This window comes from Vitis riparia, chromosome 10 (genome assembly GCF_004353265.1).
Source record: "Vitis riparia cultivar Riparia Gloire de Montpellier isolate 1030 chromosome 10, EGFV_Vit.rip_1.0, whole genome shotgun sequence".
Classification (NCBI taxonomy): Eukaryota; Viridiplantae; Streptophyta; class Magnoliopsida; order Vitales; family Vitaceae; genus Vitis; species Vitis riparia.
In genome coordinates this window covers 18,733,753-18,757,243 of record NC_048440.1, presented here as the reverse complement: position 1 = coordinate 18,757,243, position 23,491 = coordinate 18,733,753, and the positions used below count along the sequence as shown (strand labels likewise).

The following is a 23,491-nucleotide window of genomic DNA, read 5'->3' as shown; positions in this document are numbered from 1 at the left end:
TGTTATGGTCAGTAAAATGCTTAGAGATTGTCTTATGATGAATATTGGTTATAAGGAGATGTCAATTGACTTAACACTCCTTGATCTTTAGGATTTTAATGTGACTTTAAGGACGGATGTGTTAGCTTTCTATCATGCCTCTATTGATTGTTTTGGGGAAATGGTGACTTTCCACATTCTTGGTCAGACTTAATTTAATTTTAAAGGAAAGCATGTAGATAAACCACTGCATATGATCTTAGCCTTGCAAACTAGTTATTTGCTTAGGAAAGGTTGTCAAGGCTTTTGACCTATGTATTAAGTGATGAAAATGATTTAAAACTAGAAGACATACCCATTGTAAAATAGTACCCTAATGTCTCTTTAGACGATTTGTCTAGCTTGCCACCAAAATGAAGGTAGAGTTGGTCATTGATTTGGTACCAAGAACATCTCTTATATTTAAGGCCCCATATAGGATGTCACCAATATGGTACTTAAGGAGTTGGAGGTTTAGTTGCAAGAGTCGTTAGATAAGGGTTTTATTAGGCTTAGTGTTTTACCTTGGGGAGCTCATGTTCTATTTGTGAAAAAGAAAGATGGATCAATGAGACTTTGCATTGATTATAGAGTGTTAAATAAGGTGACAATGAGAAACAAGTACCTTCTTTCTTAGATTAATGATTTGTTTAATAAACTTCAAGGTCATGTATGTTCTCTAAGATCGATCTTTAGTCTAGATATCATTAGTTGAATATCAAGGGTGAGGATGTACCCAATACTGCTTTTCAGACTAGATGTGCACATTATGAGTTTTTTGTTATGTCTTTTAGTTTAACTAATCTACCTGCTATTTTTATGGATTTAATGAATTGAGTATTAAAACCCTATTTAGATTAGTTTGTAGTGGTTTTTATAGATGATATTTTGGTGTACTTAAAAAGTAGAAAGGGGCATGAGTGTATTTATTGAAAAGTAATTTTCACATTTGTGCTCAAGTCATGTAATGAGTGAAGAAGGCAGAGACAATGAGTGAAATAGCAGCCACAGCCCAGTGAAACCCTTCGAAGATCATGAGGACTAAACGCCATTGTCGAAACCCACCTCTTTCTTCCAATCAAACTCCTAGAAGAATCGATGAAGACCAAATCGACCTTTTACCCAATGTTATTCTCATCCACATTATTTCCTATTTCCTGAAAATAGATGCAATGAAAACCGGTGTGCTTTCAAAACAATGGGCATGACTTTGGACTTTGACTCCCAACCTAGTCTTCAATTAACTAGGTGAATGCATGGGATGAAAAGAGCAACAATTTCATTCCCTTCATCCTCACATTTCTTGTTTTTCACAACTCCCCCAAGATTCCAAAGTTAGCCTTTGATTTGGATTATAAAGGAAAATGGTTTCACTTAGACAATTCGCTTGACAAGTGGTTGCATTTCACCATGAGAAGAGCCACTGAAAAGCTGAATCTACAACTAAGTGATTTAGGCTACTTCCATTCTTGGGATTTTAGGGGACCAACTAAATATTACTTGTTGTCTTCCTTCATACACACCAACAATTCCATTAAGAGGTTGGATATGAGCTTCATCGATGTTCAACCTCTTGAATCAATCAGTTGGCCTTTCCTTCAAAGTTTAAGAGATTATTTCCTATAAAATCCTAACTTCGAGAGTTTTTTTTTTTTTTTTTTATTCATATCAATCTCTTTTAAATTTTTTTGAATATTTCAAATTGAATTGTTTTTCCCAATTTGAACTCATTGTCATTTTCAATTTTTATCATAATTTGTCACATTTTCAATTGATCACACTTATTTCTTTACTTCTCATTCAAGCCTTAATTATCAAGATTAATCTATCCTAGTGGATAATACCTAAAATCTCTATACTACCATAACTTTTATGAAAAACTATTTTTTGATCGAATAAAAGTTATCTTAGTATAGTTGAATTATAAATTTCTTTTTGATATAATAAACGACAAAATCCATCGATCAATGACTAATTTTGGGTGCTAATTATGAGAGTGTATTGCTAATTTTGTAAGCATAATTACTAATATTTGAAACAAAATTAAATTTCAAAAATAGATTTTTCCTCTAATTTTTACCATATCCATTTAACAAATGTTGGAATTCTCCACATTTCTAACTTATTCATTTCTTCATTATGATGAAGAAAACATAATATGAATAAATTGTATCTCCCAATTTATACTTATATAGGATTATATACATGAAAAAAAAATGTTTTTAAATTTTTTACAAGATCATATTTTATTTCATTATTTCATTTTATCATTAGAATTGTTTTATTTAAATAATAAAATAAATTAGTGAAATAAAATATTATCTTAAATAATTTGTTTTAAAAAATATTCATTTGATAATATGGTCACTAACATAGAGGCCCCTCAACCAATTTTACCATAAACAATTTATCTCTCTTGAATATAGCTTATGGGGCGAGGCGGCACAAATATGTGAATTTCCCATACCAACCTACCTTATCCCACCCTATATCATTTAATTTTTTTTGAAAAAAAATTAAAAAATTAAAAATATATATATATTACATAAAAATAAATATATTTTATAAATAATTAAAATATTATAATTTTTTATAACTTATTTTATTGAAAATTAGTGGGACAAGGCAATATCTAAACCCGTTTCAATTTTTTTTTTAAATCTTAAACTCACTTCTAACCCTTTTATTTAAATTTCAAACTCATCCCAATAGGGGTGAGACGTGACAAATACCCGAAAAAACCTACCTTCATCATACTATGCTTTCCAAATAGCAAGTTTTCTCAAAATCTCGAAAGGTATTAAGTTAAAACCCCATTCTATCCAAAAATCCTTATGATTTCTAATGATTCAACTACAAAAGAACTAGAAACGGAGAACTTCCCTTTTTTCTTTTTGCAATTTGAAATAATAAAATAAATGTTATAAAATATTTTCAAATTACGTGAAAGTATGTTACTGGTAAATATATCGAATAAAGTGGAAAGAAGAAAAGATAAAAATCAATAAATAAATAAAATAAAAAGGTGAAAATGGATTCTGAAAGGAAACTGAACATGCTCAACATAGGTTTGGATTGTTTTTTATTACCTAAGGACTCACCTTAAAACCTTAAAACCTTAAAACCTCAATACCTAATTCGGTACCTTAGAATTCTCTAATTTTATAGTTTGTAAAAATATATGAATCACACAATTCAATATTAGTGAGAAATCAAAACTATTCATTCACAGTTGCTTTTATTATTGGGCAACATTTGATCAAATGATTAAAAATAATGACTACTTTTCATTACAACATCCTAGACAATGCATTTACTTGATTAGAAGTCCAATACCATTCATGAGGAGGGACATTTGTTTCAGTTTTCAAATATGACCCACAAATACTAGGAGGGAGGCAGACAAGATAAATGTGGATAGAAAGCTCTGACCTGGAGATACTTCAATCCTTTAAAGCCAGCTCATTGGCTGGATAGAACTCCGGAGTCCCACCACCACCGCTCCGCTTCCAACCTCACATTTCTAACCACTCGTTTTGATTCTTCCTTCACTCCTTTTAAACTGCAATTCTCACCCGAGTTCTTGCAATTGAACTAACTGAAACCAAGCTCAGAGCTGATACAGAGGAGTCAGAAATGGTAGCCACTGTAATGGCAGCAACTGCCAGCTCCAGCACTGGTCTTAGACCAACTCAATTCTTAGGCCAAACCCGGGGATCCAATGCTAACCAGCTTAGAGAAGTTGTTCCTATGGGAACTGGAAAATTCACTATGGTATTTCAATTTCATACATTTATATTACTTATGATGCTATGTTTGTTTTTCCAGTTTGGTTTGTCTGAGTGCTGATTGAGGTTTGTGTTGGCTTTTTGGTTCCCAGGGGAACGATTTATGGTATGGACCGGACCGGGTGAAGTACTTGGGACCCTTCTCCGCTCAGACACCTTCATACCTCACCGGAGAGTTCCCCGGTGACTATGGATGGGACACTGCAGGATTATCAGCTGACCCAGAAGCCTTTGCCAGGAACAGGGCCCTTGAGGTAATTCAAATTCTTCCTCCTGTAATCTGATCTGCATTGCCAAGTGCCAACAATGCCGGAAATGGTAAATTGTCTGTGAACCATGTTGTAGGTAATCCACGGGCGGTGGGCTATGCTGGGAGCCTTTGGCTGCATCACCCCAGAAGTTCTTGAGAAGTGGGTGAAGGTGGACTTCAAGGAACCAGTTTGGTTCAAAGCCGGAGCTCAAATCTTCTCGGAAGGCGGCCTGGACTACTTGGGAAATCCCAACCTTGTCCATGCCCAGAGCATCTTGGCTGTGCTGGGCTTCCAAGTCGTACTGATGGGCCTTGTGGAGGGCTACCGCATCAATGGCCTTCCGGGAGTAGGCGAAGGCAACGACCTCTACCCGGGTGGACCTTACTTCGACCCTCTAGGCCTTGCTGATGACCCTGTCACCTTTGCTGAGCTGAAGGTGAAAGAGATCAAGAACGGGAGGCTAGCCATGTTCTCCATGTTTGGATTCTTTGTCCAAGCCATCGTTACCGGCAAGGGGCCGCTCGAGAACCTCTTGGATCACCTTGATAACCCTGTGGCCAACAACGCTTGGGCTTACGCAACTAAGTTTGTGCCTGGATCATAAGTTGTTACATTTCCCCTTCATTCCCATTGTTGGCAGAATCAATTGAATGGGAAGTTGTGTAGATTATTATAATGGATGAATCAAGTTCGAAGCTAAAATGTACGGATAAAAAATCTTCACCATTTGATGGACTGGGCTTGACTGGTTAGGATTTACCTTCAACTCACTCCAAGTAAAGTTGGCACCCTTGGGTTCTAAATAAGATTGATTTAGTCTATATATGGAAAAAAATGATAGAATGGATACAACGGTTTATGCATACCAAATAATCAAACCAATCAATTTTTTATTCGAAAATTAAACCAAACTCTCTTAAGGCCAATTTTTTCATTTCTTTAATAGAGAGTAAAAATATCTTAATGTCTTCATTTCTTTAAAGGGCAAACAAATGTGTATTTGTTCCTTTTTATTATTATTTTGATTTATTAATTAATTAAAAAATTATATCATTTATCAGATTTATGAAACCCGAAACTGACTTTGACCCTGATTAATTTAATCATGGATTGAAAATCTTCAAAGCAAAATGCACTGGTTCAAGCTTCAGTGGGCTTTCATCCGGGCCACACTATTGAGTTGCAACAATAGAAATCAGCCCAGTCATAGCCCAATAGTCCAAAATTGGGCCGGCCCTGTCTCAGCCCATTATCACCTATAGTTATATGACAATGTACTAAAGTACTAATCTATATGGCCAGGGCTCGAAGTTAGTACGGCACCCGCATGTTCAACATCGCGACACCAGAAAGTCCAGTAAGTATTAATGGGCCTACTGGGCCATAATGGACCAATATCCGCCCGTATTTATAAGAATTTCTTGATTGTAGCGTTGTGATGTGCGTATTCCCGCCATTTTCATTTCATTGCTCTTGATTTTCTAGTGATTACTCTGGCTCTTCAGCTAATCTCTTGGGCTTTTTCTTCTTGGCCTAACCTTGCGTTCGGTTGCTGGGAAATTGCTGAGAAAAGCAAAGAAAATTTTTACTCTATTCTGTTGTTTTGGATTCCAAATTCCTTATATTTCATATAAGACTAAACAGGCTTTGTTTTATAAATCAGCGACTGAAGATTTCACGACGAGCTAAGTCGATCGTCGACCTGTCCTTATTATTCGTCTCTCTCACGTATACAGGTACGCCAATCTTGGTCTCATCTCCTTCGAGTTTTCTCTCCACTGTCTCTACTGATTTTTGCTTTCAGATCCCAACCCTAGTTCTTTTTGTGTATTTGCATCAGCTAGGCTCGCTTTTAGTTTGATTTAAATTTTTCAGCAGGTTGAGGTTAAATCGGACGCTGAAGGTTTGTTAAATTTGAATTCATTTGTTTGACTTCTTTAGATGAGATTGTTGGATTTACTTGTTTTTTCTTTTGAATCAAGCACTTGGTGGTGTTTTATTTCTGAACTTTCTTAACTAGTGAGCTAGATTTTTTATAGTATTGAGTTTCGTTTAGTATTAAATGATGGATGCTAGTAGTTTGGATGATGCACGCAAGCTTTTTGATGAAAAGCCGAGCCACTATTTCATGAAATATCATGGTACTGTTGAATTAGAAATCCATCCATTTCGATACAACCGGATTCCAGTCATTGTATTCCAATCCAAATACATGATTCCAACTGCTCCTCAAATACCTAAATAGTTGCAACAGGCAAGAGTGGATGTTTTTGTTTCTTTAATGAAGAAGTTCTAAATATAAAGTTTCATATTCAGATTTGCTTTGGTACTGTTTGAACAAAATATTATTATATGCATAACAAATTATTCAATCAAAAAATGATTTGTTGTACGCAATGCACCAAATGGGAAATTCACTACTGCCTCATATTTTAGAAACTCCTTTCTCTTAAACCCTAAACCCCAACTAAAAGGATATGAATAGAGAAATGCTTCAATTGCATGAGAGTACAAGAAAAAGCCCATTTCACAGCAACCAAATGAAGCAATGAAAAGAAATGAAAGTTTGAGTCTTTCTATAGCTATTTCAAATTGAACAATTTATGCATTTCTGAATTTTCATTTGTTTTTCAATGATTTTTCAGCTACAAACAGGCCATCACTGGAATTCGTTTTCAGATTGTTCTTTCCATATATTCACTTTTGTTACTCCAATCAATTTTTAATGGCCATTCCATAATTTGATTAATTGTACAGAAGTGTTGAGCTTTCACCATGGAAACTGATGAGGTTGAACAGGGCCTTCCTTTTCAGCTTCAATTTGACAAACCAGTCCCTGCTCAGGTGTGTTTTTTACCTTTTCATGCAACTTTCTAATGTAATTTTGTCACTCCTATCTTCCTAGTTTATCATTTTCTGATTCAGTGATTTCTTTGACAGATCAAAATAGCTGAGTGGAACCCAGAGAAGGATTTGTTGGCCATGGTTACAGAGGACTCAAAGATTCTGCTGCATCGTTTCAATTGGCAGAGGTTATGGACAATCTCCCCTGGTGCTTACCTATCCCTTTTTGTTTTCCTTTAGAATCCTTTCTACAAGCCTTTCTTGTGAGTATATTGTTGATTCCAGGTCATATATTTCTCTTTTGAGAGCTACAAACGACTGTGGAGACCATAAAACCATAACATGTTTGACCTTCTGCAACTAGAGTTATGCTGCAGCATCCTTGGCCTCCTCTGTGGACACCATAAAACCATAAAAATTTGATGGATGTGTTCTATGCTACCTTATATATCATGGAGTTTATGTGAACTGTCTGCAGTTACTTTTTCTGTTCTTATTTATTTATTTTTACTTTCATTTGTTTTCTAAATGTTGTAAAATGCTTTTGATTTTATGAAAAAAAAAAAAATTGCGTGTTTAAATGTTTGATAACTTTACTGGTATTGTAAGTTATTGGGAACTAAAAACAATAAATGGGTAAGGTCAATCTGATTTGAAACTGGCCATGTTCCCTTTTTTGATATTTTGAATTCTGCCTCTGGTTCACATTAGTTTAAATTTATAAACTGGAATTTGGTGTTACTTAAAACTATATTGGCAGCTTCACACTGATTATTATTTATTCCTTATTTTCTGACTCTACCGTTGCATTTTAAAGTTTTGTATGTATGCTTTGTTCTTGATTCTGGATTTACTAAGCTTTTCCAAAACCTTATCTAGGAAGGTGCATAACATCCTTATGTTGGCGTCCTGATGGTAAAGCAATAGCTGTTGGGCTTGAAGATGGGACTGTTTCATTGCACGATGTTGAAGTGAGTTATCTTGGTGTGTTGCTAAAATATGCTATTTAGTTGCTGGCTAGTTTTATTTTTCTCAGGTCAGCTGAATTTGTGATTTAACCTTACATCAAATTATAATTGATTTGCATCTTATCTTTTGCTTCACTGTTATTTTTGTTGTCATATTATTACTTCTTTGCCTCTATAGATGGTCACAAAAAACTCAATGGTCATTATGGTTAACCTCCTACTGAGCTTCTGCACATTGTATTCTTTTACAATCCCAGTTTGTAATAATTTTGAAATTCAATATGCTATTTTGCTAATCTTAGTTGTATGTGATGTATTATATACATGGCTGCTGTGTGAAGCATATAATCCTTTTAAATTAGTATTCTCATTACCTCAAGAGCACCAGCAAGGTGGTAGTCATGCTCCAATAACCAATTTTCCTAAAAACCTGAGCTATTAGGATTTGGGTCCACAATGTATTTCATGCTCCAATAATACCAACATATTTGTGGTCTGCAACATGATGAGTTTGTTGTATATATAAAGAAACTTGACATAATAGAATTTAATAAACAAGAGAGAGCCTATAGCAAGATATTGTAGTTGCCATAATGATGGCCTTTCTCTAAAATTATTTTATCTACTCCTTTATGGTGTTTGCAGTTTTATTACTAATTTTGCTCCTGGAGACACAAACTGATTCCTTGATAACTTTCTTTAATGTGATTGTGAATTCTGATTGATATGTTGGAATAAAAATGCTTCAGTTATTGCACATATTCCTTAACTGTGTTGGTACCATTAATCATTCTCTATGTTGTATATAGACGATGAAGCCATAGTAAATGAATCTTTTCCTCTGTGTATGTACTTTTCTAATTCCTAGTGTCTTTCACATGAGCAGAATGGAAAATTGCTGAGAAGCATGAAGTCCCATACTGTGGCTGTTGTGTGCCTTAACTGGGAGGAGGATGGACAACTGATTGGGGTATATGCAATATGTAGCCTTATTCTTCTTCAGCTCCTTACAGATAATATGATCATTTTGAGTTCGATGTAAAACCTTTCAATTTTTATTTTTATTTTTTGATAAGCAAACAGAGAATCTTTTGAAAGAGTGCCAATGTAAAGGGGTGCACCTAAATATAACAAAAGTATACACAAAAAACAAAACAAAGAATAACAAAAGGTATCTGCAAAAAAACAGCCTCAAAACCAAACTATCTGCAGCTAAGGCTATCTATGAAGGCCAACAATGAGAAATTTCCCATTTCTAATAAAACTTTGGACCAATCAAAGAGGGAATTAGCGAAACTCTCCTTTAACCTCTAGTCTGCAAGTTCTTCTCCATTAAAGATTCTGTGGTTTCATTCTTTCCAAATACGCCAAACCAAGTAAAGAGGGGTCATTTGCCAAACATGGTGACTTTTTTTTATCCAAACCCTTAAACTTCCACTCGATGGGCAAATTTCGTACTGTAGCTGAAAACACTCAATTCTGACTAAAAATTGATAAATGGAACATCCATAACACCTTTGTCCTCACAGTGGATCAAAATGTGATCAGCAAACTCTTCACTTTCTTTGCAAAGACGACATCTATTAACTATTGCCCATCCCCCATTAAGCATCCCCCCTTTATTAATGTGTCTATAGTTGAGATTTTCCCCCATGCTACTTCCCAAGTGAAAAAAGGAGATCAGATAGGAGCTCGGGAACCCCAAATTTCTTTAGCCACAAAAAACCATAAAACGGCTTTACATTGGAGGCTCCCTTCTTTTAAAGTTTTGTTTACATGAAATATATATTATGGAACTTGTAGTGGCTGTTCTGTCTTCTTTGTTTTATCTTTTTCTTTTCTGTGTGTGTGTGTATCTGCATCGAACAGTATTAGATGATCCTCATTAAGATCAGATGGTGAATTGACCATATCATGCAATAGTCATAAGTATTGCCTTATTTTGTAACTATAATAGGGACTTGTGACACTATCCCTCTTTTAAGGGTACATCTATTAGGACAACATGATGTAAAATAATCCAAAAATTTGTATTCTAAGATAAAATTATTTATCGGATATTTTTAACTGGAAAGCGTACAGTCATTAGTGGTTAGCAGATTTAAAGGATGAAGGCAGTTTCAGTCTCCTGAGACTCAAGCTCAGGTCTGTGGCATCTAGCAAGGCCTTCAACAGAAAGGCCTGCTGAACTGCTGTGTCCTCAATCCACTTATTTATCAAATCTCTTTTTTTACTGATAGTAATCTTTAGAATTATCTAACCTTTCACCACCTATTTTTTTGGGTTAAAACATGTCAGCAAGTTCCCTTCTCCATATTAGTGGACCTCTGTGTTCTTTTTTAATATTTTGTACTTTTTGGAGGAATATATCATCCTTCTTTGTAATGACTAATTTATTGCAATAAATATGTTGTTTCTGGCATGCACATATAACACACAAGCACATCAATAGACTACTACAGTAAACTGCATTAGTTTCAAACTTCTGTGAGATATTGTATGTTGTTGAACAATTTCATTATCTTGACTCTATTTTCTATTAGCTGTTATGATGTTATTTCTTCAGCAATCTCAGTACCCTTTTCTTTGGGTCCAAGCCTTTAACTATTTCTTGGTTTTGCCTCTCCTAGAGCTGCAAAATTTATTTGCTTTCACAACACCCCACCCCCCTTCCTCCCCCTTTCCTGTAAATTTGATTTCAGGATTCTGGTAACATCTTGGCCTATGAAGACCGTACCTCCCGCTTCTTCCCTCCTGCTCCAAGAGTTCCTCGAATGCCTGGTCTGGTATCTGGAGATACAGGTTTCATGGATGATAGTGAAGATTCATTTGGAGAGCTTTCTAATTCTTCACATCAACGTTTCAACATCCTATGCAGTGGAGACAAAGATGGAAGCATTTGCTTTAGCATATTTGGCATTTTCCCAATAGGAAAAATTGTAAGTTATTTGATTCGGAAAGAAACTTGTTAACTTACACTGATAGACCGATGCCACAAATGAACAGCTGTATGTACTGAATTTTCTGTATGTGTGTACTCATAAATGTTGAAATGAAATTTTCTTCTGCAACTGATTCTTCATAAGCATCAGTGCATCGCTTACTTTTCAAGCTTTATTTTCCCTTCTCACACTGCTCTTTTTTTGTGTTCTTCCTGTTCTATTTCTTATCATACAAAAAGCTGTGGTACTTCGCTTTGCATCCGTGCTAGAACTTTTTTTGTTAATATCCATGGTCCCTTCTTTTATGTCATTCTGTAATTTATTTTAGTTCCCTCTTTTATCAATTAGATTATTAGTCAATATGTTCATTATTTTTACTGTAGATGAGCCACTTTTAACGCCTTCTTCGTTTCTATTTGAATTTCGTTTTGCTTGTGGGATACACCAGAATATACACAAGTTTTCTGTTTCTACTCTGCTTATGGACAACCAAGTTACTTACCGACTTCTAAATGCTTCCATTTGTAAGGTATGGTTATTATTAATGTTAATGCCCCAGTAAATGTTAGTCTCTATTTGGTGATCCTCATGAATGTTGGAATATCCTGTTTTCTATGTTTCATGGTTTGGATGACTTGATTTGCCAAAGAAGATGCAGTTTTCATATTTTGGATAAGAAACAGTGCTTGGGAATGAGTGTAACCAAGGTACTGAAATAGTGGGAAGATCAGGAATCACATTACAAATGTCCATAAAAGGGAACTTTGGGAAAGTTGTGATAGTTTATTAACAAAAGAAGTCTTCTGAACTAACTTGATCATGTTCTTAATCATATTCTTTAATTGATAGATCTTTGCACAGACTCTGTCAGTGTTTAACCGCTTAGGTAAGATGGTGAGTATGGGACCAACATGTGGTATCACAGTCATGGTTATAGTTTTGAGTTTCCCAAGAGGGTGAGGAGCGGGAGAGGGATTGTTAGGGTATGGGAGCAGCTATCCAACTAATCAGGCAGTTGAACAACTGAAACTGGACATTGTACCTGTCAAAGAAACAACTGACACTGGAGATTGAAGTTTAAGATTTTTGGCATGGGAAGCAGAAAACCAGGGCACATAGGGAACCTAAAAATCTTACTTAGTTCAAGGTCTGGGCAGGATGTGATGGAAGTTGGTTGGTTTTCTGATTGAAAGAAAATAAATTCCTTTAAAATTAAAAAACAAAATAAAGGAAGAAATTATATTTCCTGTAATGTTTAAAAAAAATCCAAATAATTAGCATAATACAATTATCAGTTCTTTACCTAGGTCCAGGCTATTAGTTGTTTATATTCCTTGTTTATACTATGTTGTCTCTTCTATTTTTCCCATCTTTGACCTCTAATGAAATTTATTAATTATTGGGAATAGAGAATCCAAAGGAAACTAAGCCATTATCAGTGCATAATTGATATTCAAATGTGTAAGCTTGGGCATAGAAATCGTCTTCTTGCCTGGAAGGTTCAGCTGTTCAATTAATCTATTGAAAGAATGATCATCAATGTTGAGTTGCTAGCAGCATCTTTGACCCTTTTTATTTCAGATTTCAGTTTTAATAGTTTATTACAGGTTGGCCAGTCTTCTAGAGCAAGCTGATATTGTTATATGTGTTTGCCCTTAGGTTGCTTTGTCAAAAGATCTTTGCCATTTGATAGTCACATGCTCAGGAGAACTTGTTGAAGAAAGTGTCGAATCAAGAGATAGACACATTTTTGGGCATGGTCTACTTGGCTTACACTCTTTAGTGCTTGATACTTCAATCTTTTGGAAGAGGTAACTTCACTGTGCCACAGGACTTGAGATTACTGGCAATTTCTTTGGACATAAATACATACTAAATTGTCTATTCCTCTGAATTTGTGCATCTCGATTTCTCTATGGAGGATTCTCTTTCTATTTTGCTTTTGTTCTCTTCGCCATTTGTCTTAGAAGGCGTGACTCTATGTTAATTCTGAGCTCTGTATTGGTTTAGTTTAGTAACAAATAGAAGTATTGCATCTTTCATGGCTGATTAATATGAATCACATTGAGCTTTCTATAATCAGCAAGTTATAGGACATTGTCATCATTGTGTATTGTTAAATGTGAGAGTAAAATCTTGCCTCCTTGACAGGTTCCCATTAATGGTGAGAAATCCATGTGTCTTTTCTCATTGCAGAGTATTACACTTTTAGTAAGCTAGATCATCATATTCATCACTATTATTACTATCATTGTTTTTGTTACTATTACTATTATTATTGTTGTTGTTGAGCCCCACCTTTTTCTAGTGCTATAAGGCTATGTATTTTTCCAGCAATCCATTTTTTATTGTTTATTTATGTCTTCAAAAAATTCCATTGAGAAGTGTGCCCTCTTGTTACATACTATGAAAAAAAAAATATCAGGTGGACCCACTAAACATTCTGCAGCTCTAAAGTATGTAACAAAAGGGGACCACCTGATATTGTTCACTTTATGTTACTAGTTAGTCTAATTGTTTAATAGATAGTCTAGTCAGACATTTCTGATATTGATGAAAACCTTTTTCTGCATAATCAAATTGATTCTTGTCTTTTCTTAAAGTTTGTAGACTCTGATACACAATTACAGTTGACTCACCTCTCTTTCTCTGCTTCATTTAGGAAGAATGAGCTGCATCAGGTAGCTCAACAGGCTTCTAACATTGAGGATTTAACTGAGGTTATCCGGGCATCACTGTCTGTCATGTGTAAGCAATGGTCTGATGCCATGCACATGTTTCATGAGAAATTCGATTCTCTTTCTTCTCTGATTATTGACCATGGTAACTGCTGATAAAACACTTTTAGTTGAATGGTGATATTTTCTGTTTGTTTTTTGTTTTCTCCATTCATGGGTTTCTTCCCCTCTTATATAGGACTGGACTCATCACCCCAGGAGGAGTTTCTTAGCCTTTTATGTGGTGCTCGGACAAGTCCACCACTTCATCAATTTCTAGTTAGCTCGCTTGGCGAAGTGGTACACTCAAACTTATGTAAAGTTTTCAAATTATGAAAGAAAATTATGATGTTATATTTGACACAGTGAGTCTATTACTAACTAGGGACTCAAGCGTGTATCAAAGGCTGTGAGTAATGCAGGAAAAGAACTTCAGCTTATTGTCCTTGATCATCTCCAGGTGTGCTATTGTATTTCTCTGCAATTAATGTATATTTGCATTTGCAAGCATTGACTTCTCATGCTATTTTTTCTTGTATATCTTCTAGAACTGAGCCAATCAGTGATTAGATCCATTGTTTGGGCATACGACCAAGAGCTAAGGTTCTGTATATGGAATGAATAGAAGTAAGAAACAGGAAATGCTTCACTTCATCCCACAAAAGCCTTTAATTTATACTGATATTAGTTTGCAATCTGATTTTGTGGACACTGAAACCAGCACAATGTGATATCCTGAGTCTGTAGACACTTCAACATGTTTAGTTCAAATTATTCATAACATGGTTCAAAGTATCAGCCAATACATTTACTGAAACAGTTTGTTGACTCATCAACAACCAATAAATATGTGTTTGGTTGTTCACGAGTCTGATATACAAGTCGGTATTGTGCAATTCAGCAGTAACTCGATTCCAACTCAAATAGGAATGGCTTGACTTAGCCAATTCATGGGATGATTTGAAGTCGTAACACTGTGTCTTAGGTCTAATGAAAATGGAAGAAACAATAAATAAATAATCTCTGCATATCTCAGAAATTCCCCTCGTAAGTCAAGAAAAGACTCCTCAATTCATGAATAGGAATAAGAAATTCAAACTGATTTATTTTCAGATAATTATTGACTTTTATGAATTACCTTTTTATCATTTTCCATTTTTTATTTTCAAGACTACCAAAAATTAATATTAAGTGTAAAAATAAGTATGGTAATGTTTTATGAATTTTGAATTCTTAACAATATCATAAACCAATTTAAATGCATGCTTTCATAACTATATAGATATCATCTAAGCTGGAAATATAGGAAAGGAGATTGGTCTCTTTTACTCCAGGCAAGGTTCCCCATGAGGAATTGGATTAAAGATGTGACATTTTTAGAAGGGAAGAAACCACCTCAACTTCATTTCTGATTTTTTATTTTTCTTTTTCTGTTGATTTGTCAGTCTTATTTGAGTTTCAGTCTAACCTATCTCAAAAAAGAAAGGGTCTCATGATTGATAAGGATTGCAATTCATTTATTATTATAAATAATATAAATAGATAGATAGGTAGATAGATAGATTGGGTGGATAGATGGATTGGGTGGTAGGTTAATGCTTGATCCACATGAATAGTTTGGGTGTTGCATTCGAAAATTAGTCTGCAGAAGAGTGAGAAAATCTCGATTGGTGAAGTGGAGAAGGTGGAAAGCTAGGCTTCTTTTTTGAGTGTATGGTAGTAGGCTGCTTTCTTCTACACATGTAGGCCTTTCTTTAGGAGCTTCTTTTAAGTCATGTTTTGTGTGGGATGTGAATGATTTAAAAGGAGGTTAGCTTCCCATGCTGGGAGATATATGCCGAAATAGAGAGAAAGTGCTGAAATAAGAGAAAACTTGTCTAGATAGTGACTAACACTTCTTTACCAAATTAGCAACCCCAAGAGAAAACTTGCTTGGGGTTCTGTGTATACTACCTGTATACGTTGGGTCTACCCCCTCTTTATGGCGTTTGTTAATATATGATTTTGTTGTCTATCGAAAAACAAATTCAAATTCAAATTTGATTTTGCCATGTGAAATATAAAATATAAGTGAGCAAATAGAACCATAGGCATAAAATGTAAACTGTGTGGTGCACCTATGTCAATCAAATGGTATAGAAATATCATCATCATATGCATATACATAAGCAATTACTAATATATCATCATCTAGACAGTCAAAACATCTATAGAAGTGTAGAAATAGCCATCTTAGAATCTAACAGTTAGCTTTGACTATCCTATATCATGTAAAAAGGATATTTAAGTTCAAACTCATAATTGTCAATTGAAGGCTGAAGCTGATTAACAATAGACATGGATTTTCAAATTTAACACGCTACAATGAGGCTAACAAGGGGTTTTTTTTTTTTTTTTTTGGTTCATCTTGTTCAAGTTTTGGTGCATTGTTGTGTTTATGCTTTACACTTTGTTCTAAGGTTAATTAATTTCTGTACCTAATATAGTTTTATTTTTCATGTTCCTTATGCCAAGGGGATTGAATCAAAACTAAAGATAAATATCCATTTCCCAGCCTGCTGCAGAAATTATTGGATTTCGAATGGGGGAACTCAGAGGCCTTTCAAGATGGCGTACACGCTATAAGGTTATAGGATTGGATGAGAGACTTATAGATAATGCAACAGAAAAAGCTGGTATGTTGCTTGTACAAGTTGAACGCTTTATGATGATTCTTTCATCTGCAGTGCAGCAGGTATACTTCTCCTTTATTTTTCCTCTCTTCTTTTCCAAATATATAGCCATATGTGTATGAACCAAGGATGAAAATATTGGAAAGTCACGGAATATCAGTAGTTGGATTTTACAGGAATCTCAGGAAATATTGAATGGAAATTCAGAAGAAAAAAATATCAATGGAATAGGAATTGATCAAAACTCATAGAAATGTTTGAAAAAAATCCACAAAATGTTTCTAAATCCACATAACAAAAATGTTTGAAAAAATACTTATCCTCTGTCTGTCAAGAATGAAACACAGACATTGAATCTTCTCATGACCACCCCATGCAAAATATGCTTGAGGTTTGGTCTATTACAATTCCCCCCTCCCCCTTCTTCAAGAGCCCAAGAAAATGGCACCAGATTGTGGCTATTGATTTTAATAATATAAAATATAATTTAATATATAAATGAGTTATTTTTTAATCTGTGTCTTCAATCAACACAGTATGATTGATTCACCAACTCAATTCTTCGTTGTGTATGAAAGACTCGTAATAAATCATGAAAGCATTTAATTGAAATTTCCTACTTCCACATCATTGCATCACTACATCATTATTTGAGTTGAATAAAGTTTTACAAACAAAAAGGCCAACATTTGACCTCATGAGAGAGATTAATCAACCCTTTGAAATGGTAGAGGCAAATTCTAGTCTCATTTTAAAATGCTAAAATTTTGATATGACTTTTTTGACTTAAGTATCAGGCTTGTGCTTGAGTTCTCATCGTATTGTTACACCTTTGACAATGTCCACATTGAAAGCAAGGACATTCATATCTCACAGATTTCTATTATTCTCATCTGTGAACTCTAACATTTGAATTTCCTTTTTCAGTTTTCAAATTTCTTCAGCTGGCTTCTAAAATGTATAAAGCTTTTAATGTCAGAAACAAGTGATCAGCTTCTACCATTCAATAGGTTTGACTTCTAGGAACTCCTTAATGTTTCTTTGCTTAAAGATTCCCTTTTTTCTTTCTTCTTTTTGCTAATCAAATGTTTTGGTTTTGGTAGTGAACTTGTCATTATATTCTTGAGGTTTTTGTATGATCAAGATCCTGTTAGGCAATTGCTGGAACTGTCTGAGGTTGATCACAATATTGAAATTGAATTGTAAGTTACCTTCTCAACCCCGATAATCATGTCTCAATATAATATGTTCATTACTCACTGTTAAGTTACCAACTTTCCTAAAAGCTTAAGCTATTAAGATTTGAGCCCACAATGTATATTAAGCTAACCCACTCCCTCACTTATATGAGGAGTGCAACCCAAACCCAAACCCAAACCCAGGCACAGAGAGACAAATCAATAGCAGTAGATAAATAGTAGATATAGGGATAGTAGCAGTAGGAAGGACACAAACTAAAGGTCTCTTAAACTCAATACCTCTAGCTTAGATATCATGCTAAACTATCAACTTTCCTAAAAACTTAAGCTGTTAAGATTTGAGGCTGCAATGTATACCAAACTAACACTCACAGCCTTGACCTATGTATGATGTAACATGTTTTCTACATGTTATACTAATAGGTGCGTTAATGTTTTATTCTGCCTATCCAAAAATATAATTTTTTTTTTCTTCATGTTTTCTGCATATTGTTTTAGTTTGCCTTAGCCTTGTACAATTTTGATAGAACTGCATACGGTTAGACATCTGAGACTGTTATTAGGTGTAAACCATTTAAAGATTGTGAATAAGGGTATAGTTCTTTTAATACAAAAAGGAATAATGCATGACCCTTCAAAAATTTCAGGGGACTGGTATGTAGGAATCTTATCTGTGCTCATTTTGTGTTCATAGTTTTTCCTTCCCACTGTTCATCCCATGCTGGAAATGATATGATTTGTGTTAGATGAACATCCATTTTAATTTCTTTTTTCCTATTTTTAGGGACACCACAAGAAAAATAGAATTGAAGAGAAAAAGGAAAATGCAGCGAGAGTAAAATCTCTGGTTAAAGCCTTGTAGAACATGGGTCAAGCCTGTAAGGAACTAATGATATATTTCTCACTAAAGCTGCAATAGGTATTTATTAACTTGGAAGATACTATAGAAAAAGTTCTAATTTAATAGTGGTTGATAATCACCCCCCAACCCCACCCCCTAAAACACCAGTAGACAGTTGACAGTTGACGAAACGTTTGGATTCCCCATTCAAGTAAAAATGTTCGTAGACTACATTCTATTAAAAACTAAATTTTGTAGTAGAATTATGCTTTCGAACTACTGAAATTCTAAAGAGACAGGCAATTCCAATTTTCCTCAACATGTCTGATAGAATACCAAAAAATCACAATTTTTTGGCGTTCTCTCTGTAGGTTGACCTCTTTCACTTGTGGAGAATGTTGAGGTCAAATATATGCTTATAGTAGATTCAGAAAGACCAGCCAAACACTGATGTATCATTAACAAGAAAAGAAACTTATTTCCTGTGTTTTCCTTCCTTACCTGTCATCTTTTCATTTTAATCCTCAATAATAGAGTGGAAACTGGAAGGGTATGTAACCAGGATTCCATTTGTTAAATGCCATTGCTACAGTGGATTGTTATTGGGGAAAGGTAACATATTCAATACTGTATAATACCGTATCTGCACTCTTATTTTGTATCTGAGTGCTTAGTTATATGGGATTTGTAATTTCAAGTATATTTATCTTGCTCTAGTTTATAGAACTTCATGTTTTTACTACCTCATGTTCTTCAATAATCTGGTTTTGTTACAGGGAAACAATGCAAAAGATTAAAGAACTAGTTCAGCTTGGAGGATTTTCAGATTCTGAATATCTGCGAAGAACAATGGCTAAAGAATTTCAACAGATGGAGTCTAGGTATCCCTTCTTTTTTTTTCTCCTTTGTTCCGGCTACTATATGATTCATAATGTCAAACTGCTGATGAAGATGCTCACATAGTGAAGGATGACACACTGCATCTTAGGTTTCCAAATAAGGGAAAATTCTGCTTTGTTTTGTGAATTGCTCTAGTCAGTTTATTTACAAGGCAATACTTACTTTCAAAGAAATAAATTCTGGAATTCTATCTCATGATAAGAACTTAGCTAATGATCAACTTTGAATATATCCTCTTGCTTTACTACAAGATATAAATGCCTTCTCAAGTGACTCCATAATCTCAGCTTCAAGGAGGCTTTTGCAATGCCCTTCACTACAGTTTCAGAAAAGATACTTTGTGAGGATTTACTGCCAATGTTTCCTTGTCCATCTTCACCGTTCAATGTTCCTATGTCAATATCATACTACAAGGTACTGGTTCATTGCATAAGTGTCTTTACAAATTTCTCCCTGAAGATCTTGATTGTGTGCGCCATATTTTAAGTGCTTATCAGCTATTATTCATGAATTTCAATTAGTATCATCTTTCATCCCCATCTATCATCATTACACAAGTAGGTTCTATATTTTTGCTACTTCAGTCCAATTTACAATCTAATAGTTTCCTTTTGTCTGTAGGATATCTCCCAGGCTGTTTCAACTTATCAAACATGTCAACACAGATTTATTGATTACATTGCATTCAAAGTACCTGATGAGTCTCTCTCAGATGTTGCAAATTGTATAGGCATAGCAAGGGGTTTTATGCATGACTCGAGCAGTGTGAAGAAGGGTTATACTTCACTGGAAGCTGTATTATTATCTGTTCCTGATGGTTATCACTGTGTTGATCTTTCTCTATATAAAGTAATGAACTAGAACGCATGCTCTATACATTTTAGTTTCAATACTTGATTTGTTCTCTAATGTACCCTTGTTGAAAACAGGAAAGTCAAATGGTTCTGTTATTAAATGAAACCACCAGCACTTCTGAAAGCTCTGGAAGTGCTCATATGCTGGTTGTACAAGTCACTGACCTTCCATTTGTTTCTGTTCCAAGATCCACCAATTTAAACTATTGGAAGTTGCATGAACTAAAGGTATATCCTTGTTGTATTTGCTGAGCTTATCAAAATTTCTTAGGATGAGTAACTTATAAGAAGACCAAACTATTTTGTAGGATTTTACTCCTAAATGTAATTGCAAACTCTGTAAATATTTTAGTTCTAATATGCTTTCATAATCATTCTTTTGTGTCTCATCTTTAAGGTCCTTTAGCTTTAGAAATCGGCCATCTTTATTCAGTTTATAACTGTAAATAAATTTTAGTAATTTTATAAATTTTAAGCATCTATTAATTACAACTAACAAGTTAGACTTATGCTTGATTGGTGAAGGAAAGCTGAGAATTTTGAGTCTGGAGAGGATCAATGAACCTAAGAGCTGTAGGGTCACCTGTGGCTGGATTGAATCTTTATTAGTTACACCCAGTCTTGATTTAAGAGTCCAAATCTCAAGGGAAAATATATCAATTCATTCTCAGGAAATACATTGGCCTTTTGTTCCTGTTCCTTCTTCAATCTCTAGCCTTTGTTCTAAAGCTTTAATTTCTAGGGAAGTATGAATTTCTCCCAAGTCCCAAGTGGAAATCCTTACTGACTTGCTTCTATCATTTTATGTATTCTTTTGAGTTTCTCCTCACATATACGCGTCTGTTTGGGCCATTCACAGAATTTTTACCGGTTTGAGGTATGCCCTACAGTTATCCAGGCATTCTGGAGCATCGCATTCCACACAGCATTCAAACAAATAATTTTTGTAGGACTGAAATTTTTCATGAATTTCAATCCTTCTCTTGCTGCTTTTTTGCTAAGTATTTTCTTTTAGGTTCTTTATTGTTTAGTAATCATTTCTCAAGATGATGTGATTTTAGGACTCTATCACTTACCTGCAAATGGAGAATGAAAAGGTCCGAAGCATTCCTCACTCTGCAATTGCTCCCTTGGCAGTGAGTGGTAAGTTTCTAATTTTGTTTCAGTTTGTTATGCTTCTGAAATTTTATAAAGAACTAGTCAACATGGAGTTCAATTGACTGACTCTAAAGAGTGGATGCTGAATTTACATGTTGACTAATGATTGGAATCCTGAAATGTCATACTTATGACTGATTTAAATATTTGCAAATGCATCCATCTGAAATGCATGCATGTGTGTAAACCATTTCTTAAAGGAAGATCATTACTCAGATCTGGGACAGTAAACAATGGGGAGAACCTTTAAAAATTCATTTATTTTTACATATAAGGCCCGGTTATGTTTTACAGTACATACATTGATCAGTTAAGAGCTGGTGTGAAGTAGTATAACAATAATGAACAATGAATGCCTCTGTCAGATGTTAGAGGTGCTTTCAATTAAGAATATGATGAGGTATTTTGGCTACAAATAGAGCCCAATGAATACCCCATTACAGGGGAGTGTGGGTTGAGATGCTATAAAAAGCCATGATTGCCAAAAATTCAACCAAGGAAAGGACTCTAGATAGAGTTGAATAAAAATAGTTAAAGAGCATGATATACATTACGAACCCAAATCTTACTAGCTTAAGCTTTTAGGAAAATTGATTGTCTAACATGGTATCAAAGCCTTGTTTGACAAGAGGTCATGTGTTCAAACCTCATTGTATATTATTTCCACAATTTACTACCCCATATGTGAGCCCAAAAGAGGCTGATTGTGGTTGTTTGTCTACGAGTTTATCTCTCTATATGCAGGTATGAGGCTGCATATAAGGGAGGATGTTAAAAAGCATGATATATATTGGGGATCCAAATCTTACAAGCTTAAGCTTTTAGGCAAATTTGCTGTCCAACAAAAATAAATAAATAAATGAAGAGAGGAAGAAAAAAAATTTTGGTGCAGTTGGATTTGAATTATTGTGGTCAAGGCTTTCTTGATATGAGTTGATGTTCATGTGGTAACAAGAAAAAAACTAGTGCTTAACTATTTGTTTAGGGGGCATGTGAACTTCCAAGAGAAGTGTGATGTTCTACAAAAGCACATGTGCCATCCAATACTATAGGCAACAAAATAAAAGTTCTTTCATGGGAAATTTAAACTGGCTCTTAAGTTCTTCCAAACTCTTGAGGTTCACTTAAATTGATCCTTGACAAAAATATAGCATACCCATGAATCTTGTCAACCTTTGAGATTGAACATCATGCAATGCTACTTAGCAACTCAGTGCCATTAGTTGTTCATCATCACTGTTATGTCATATTCATCATGGTCACTGATTTAGCCAATATAGCTTAGAGTGCGTTTGTAGTGATTTTTGGAAATATTTGTAGTCTTTCTAACACTTGAAAATGCTCGTCTTTCAAATATTAGAAATGCTAAAAATACTTTCAAGAATCTCTGCCAAACGCACTTTTAGTTCTTTTCCTATTGATAATGATAAGGTGATTAAAAGAAGGCCAAATACAACGATGGTTGAGTCTAATACGATTTCAGATCTAAAAGAACCATATCATAGGGGTTAAAAATTAGAAGATACTGTTAGTATAAGTTGATTGTATCACTCACCACCAAGGGGTGAGGGGTGTATTTGGGAGTGTTAATTTAGATCGTTGTAGTTTGGACACTTCTTACTTGTGCCAGAAGGAAAAAAAAAAAGAAGGGAAATTTTGTCGCTTAACCTCCATTTAACAATACTATCGGAAGCATTTTCTGTTCCATCTGTGAGAACCTGAGCGGAAGTATTAATGAAACATTGTTTTTAACGGTTAATTGTTCAGATGTCATGACGCTTTTCTTTAAAATTTAATGTGACAGCATCCAGAGGCGTGGCATGTGTCTTTGCTGCAAGAAAGCGTGCTTTGGTCTACATCCTGGAGGAAGACGAAGATGAAGCCACAGATGCGGAATGATTGATGTTTTTTCTCATTATTTTCTCATTTATGGGTTTTAATAGAGGTTAATTGGAACGGATGTACCATAATAGTAACTTTCCTTCTATAGCACCTATCCAATTGCTTAGCTGATCAATTGTAATTTAAATGTGAAACAAAATCCATATGTTAAACCAGTATTAGTTGCCAAGTCATTCGACATCATTTTAAGCAATAGAGAGATCTTTTATGCTAAATTGTAAGAAAAACTGGAAACTGGCAAGAAATACAACCACCTGAGAAAGTCGGGTGTTTGTAGTTTGATACAGGGAAGTACTGTGAAAAAAAATTGGTAAAAAATAATACTTTATGATGGATTTTGTTATGTTTTATATGATAGAAAATTAAATATGTTTTAAATTAATTAGAAACTTATATGTTTTAAATATTCCAATCTTTATATAAAAAGTTAAAATAAG

The 23,491-nt window shown here is 34.5% G+C and overlaps 2 protein-coding genes across 2 annotated transcripts; both read left to right on the top strand.

Annotated features, from left to right (window-relative positions):
* The first annotated feature begins 3,588 nt into the window (after positions 1–3,588).
* Positions 3,589–4,878, top strand: LOC117923647 (chlorophyll a-b binding protein 13, chloroplastic-like). The gene is made up of 3 exons (XM_034842043.1): positions 3,589–3,792; positions 3,899–4,060; positions 4,152–4,878. Exons 1-3 carry the CDS (start codon positions 3,655–3,657, stop codon positions 4,659–4,661), a joined length of 810 nt encoding a protein of 269 aa, XP_034697934.1. The 5' UTR covers positions 3,589–3,654; the 3' UTR covers positions 4,662–4,878.
* Positions 4,879–5,459: 581 nt separating this feature from the next.
* Positions 5,460–23,269, top strand: LOC117923646 (anaphase-promoting complex subunit 4). The gene is made up of 20 exons (XM_034842042.1): positions 5,460–5,793; positions 6,815–6,901; positions 6,998–7,109; positions 7,781–7,872; positions 8,756–8,839; positions 10,572–10,808; positions 11,260–11,340; positions 12,471–12,622; positions 13,474–13,634; positions 13,728–13,828; positions 13,914–13,988; positions 16,083–16,262; positions 17,128–17,210; positions 17,304–17,402; positions 19,017–19,121; positions 19,428–19,554; positions 19,762–19,989; positions 20,070–20,222; positions 21,056–21,137; positions 22,957–23,269. Exons 2-20 carry the CDS (start codon positions 6,833–6,835, stop codon positions 23,049–23,051), a joined length of 2,316 nt encoding a protein of 771 aa, XP_034697933.1. The 5' UTR covers positions 5,460–5,793; positions 6,815–6,832; the 3' UTR covers positions 23,052–23,269.
* Positions 23,270–23,491: the final 222 nt, after the last annotated feature.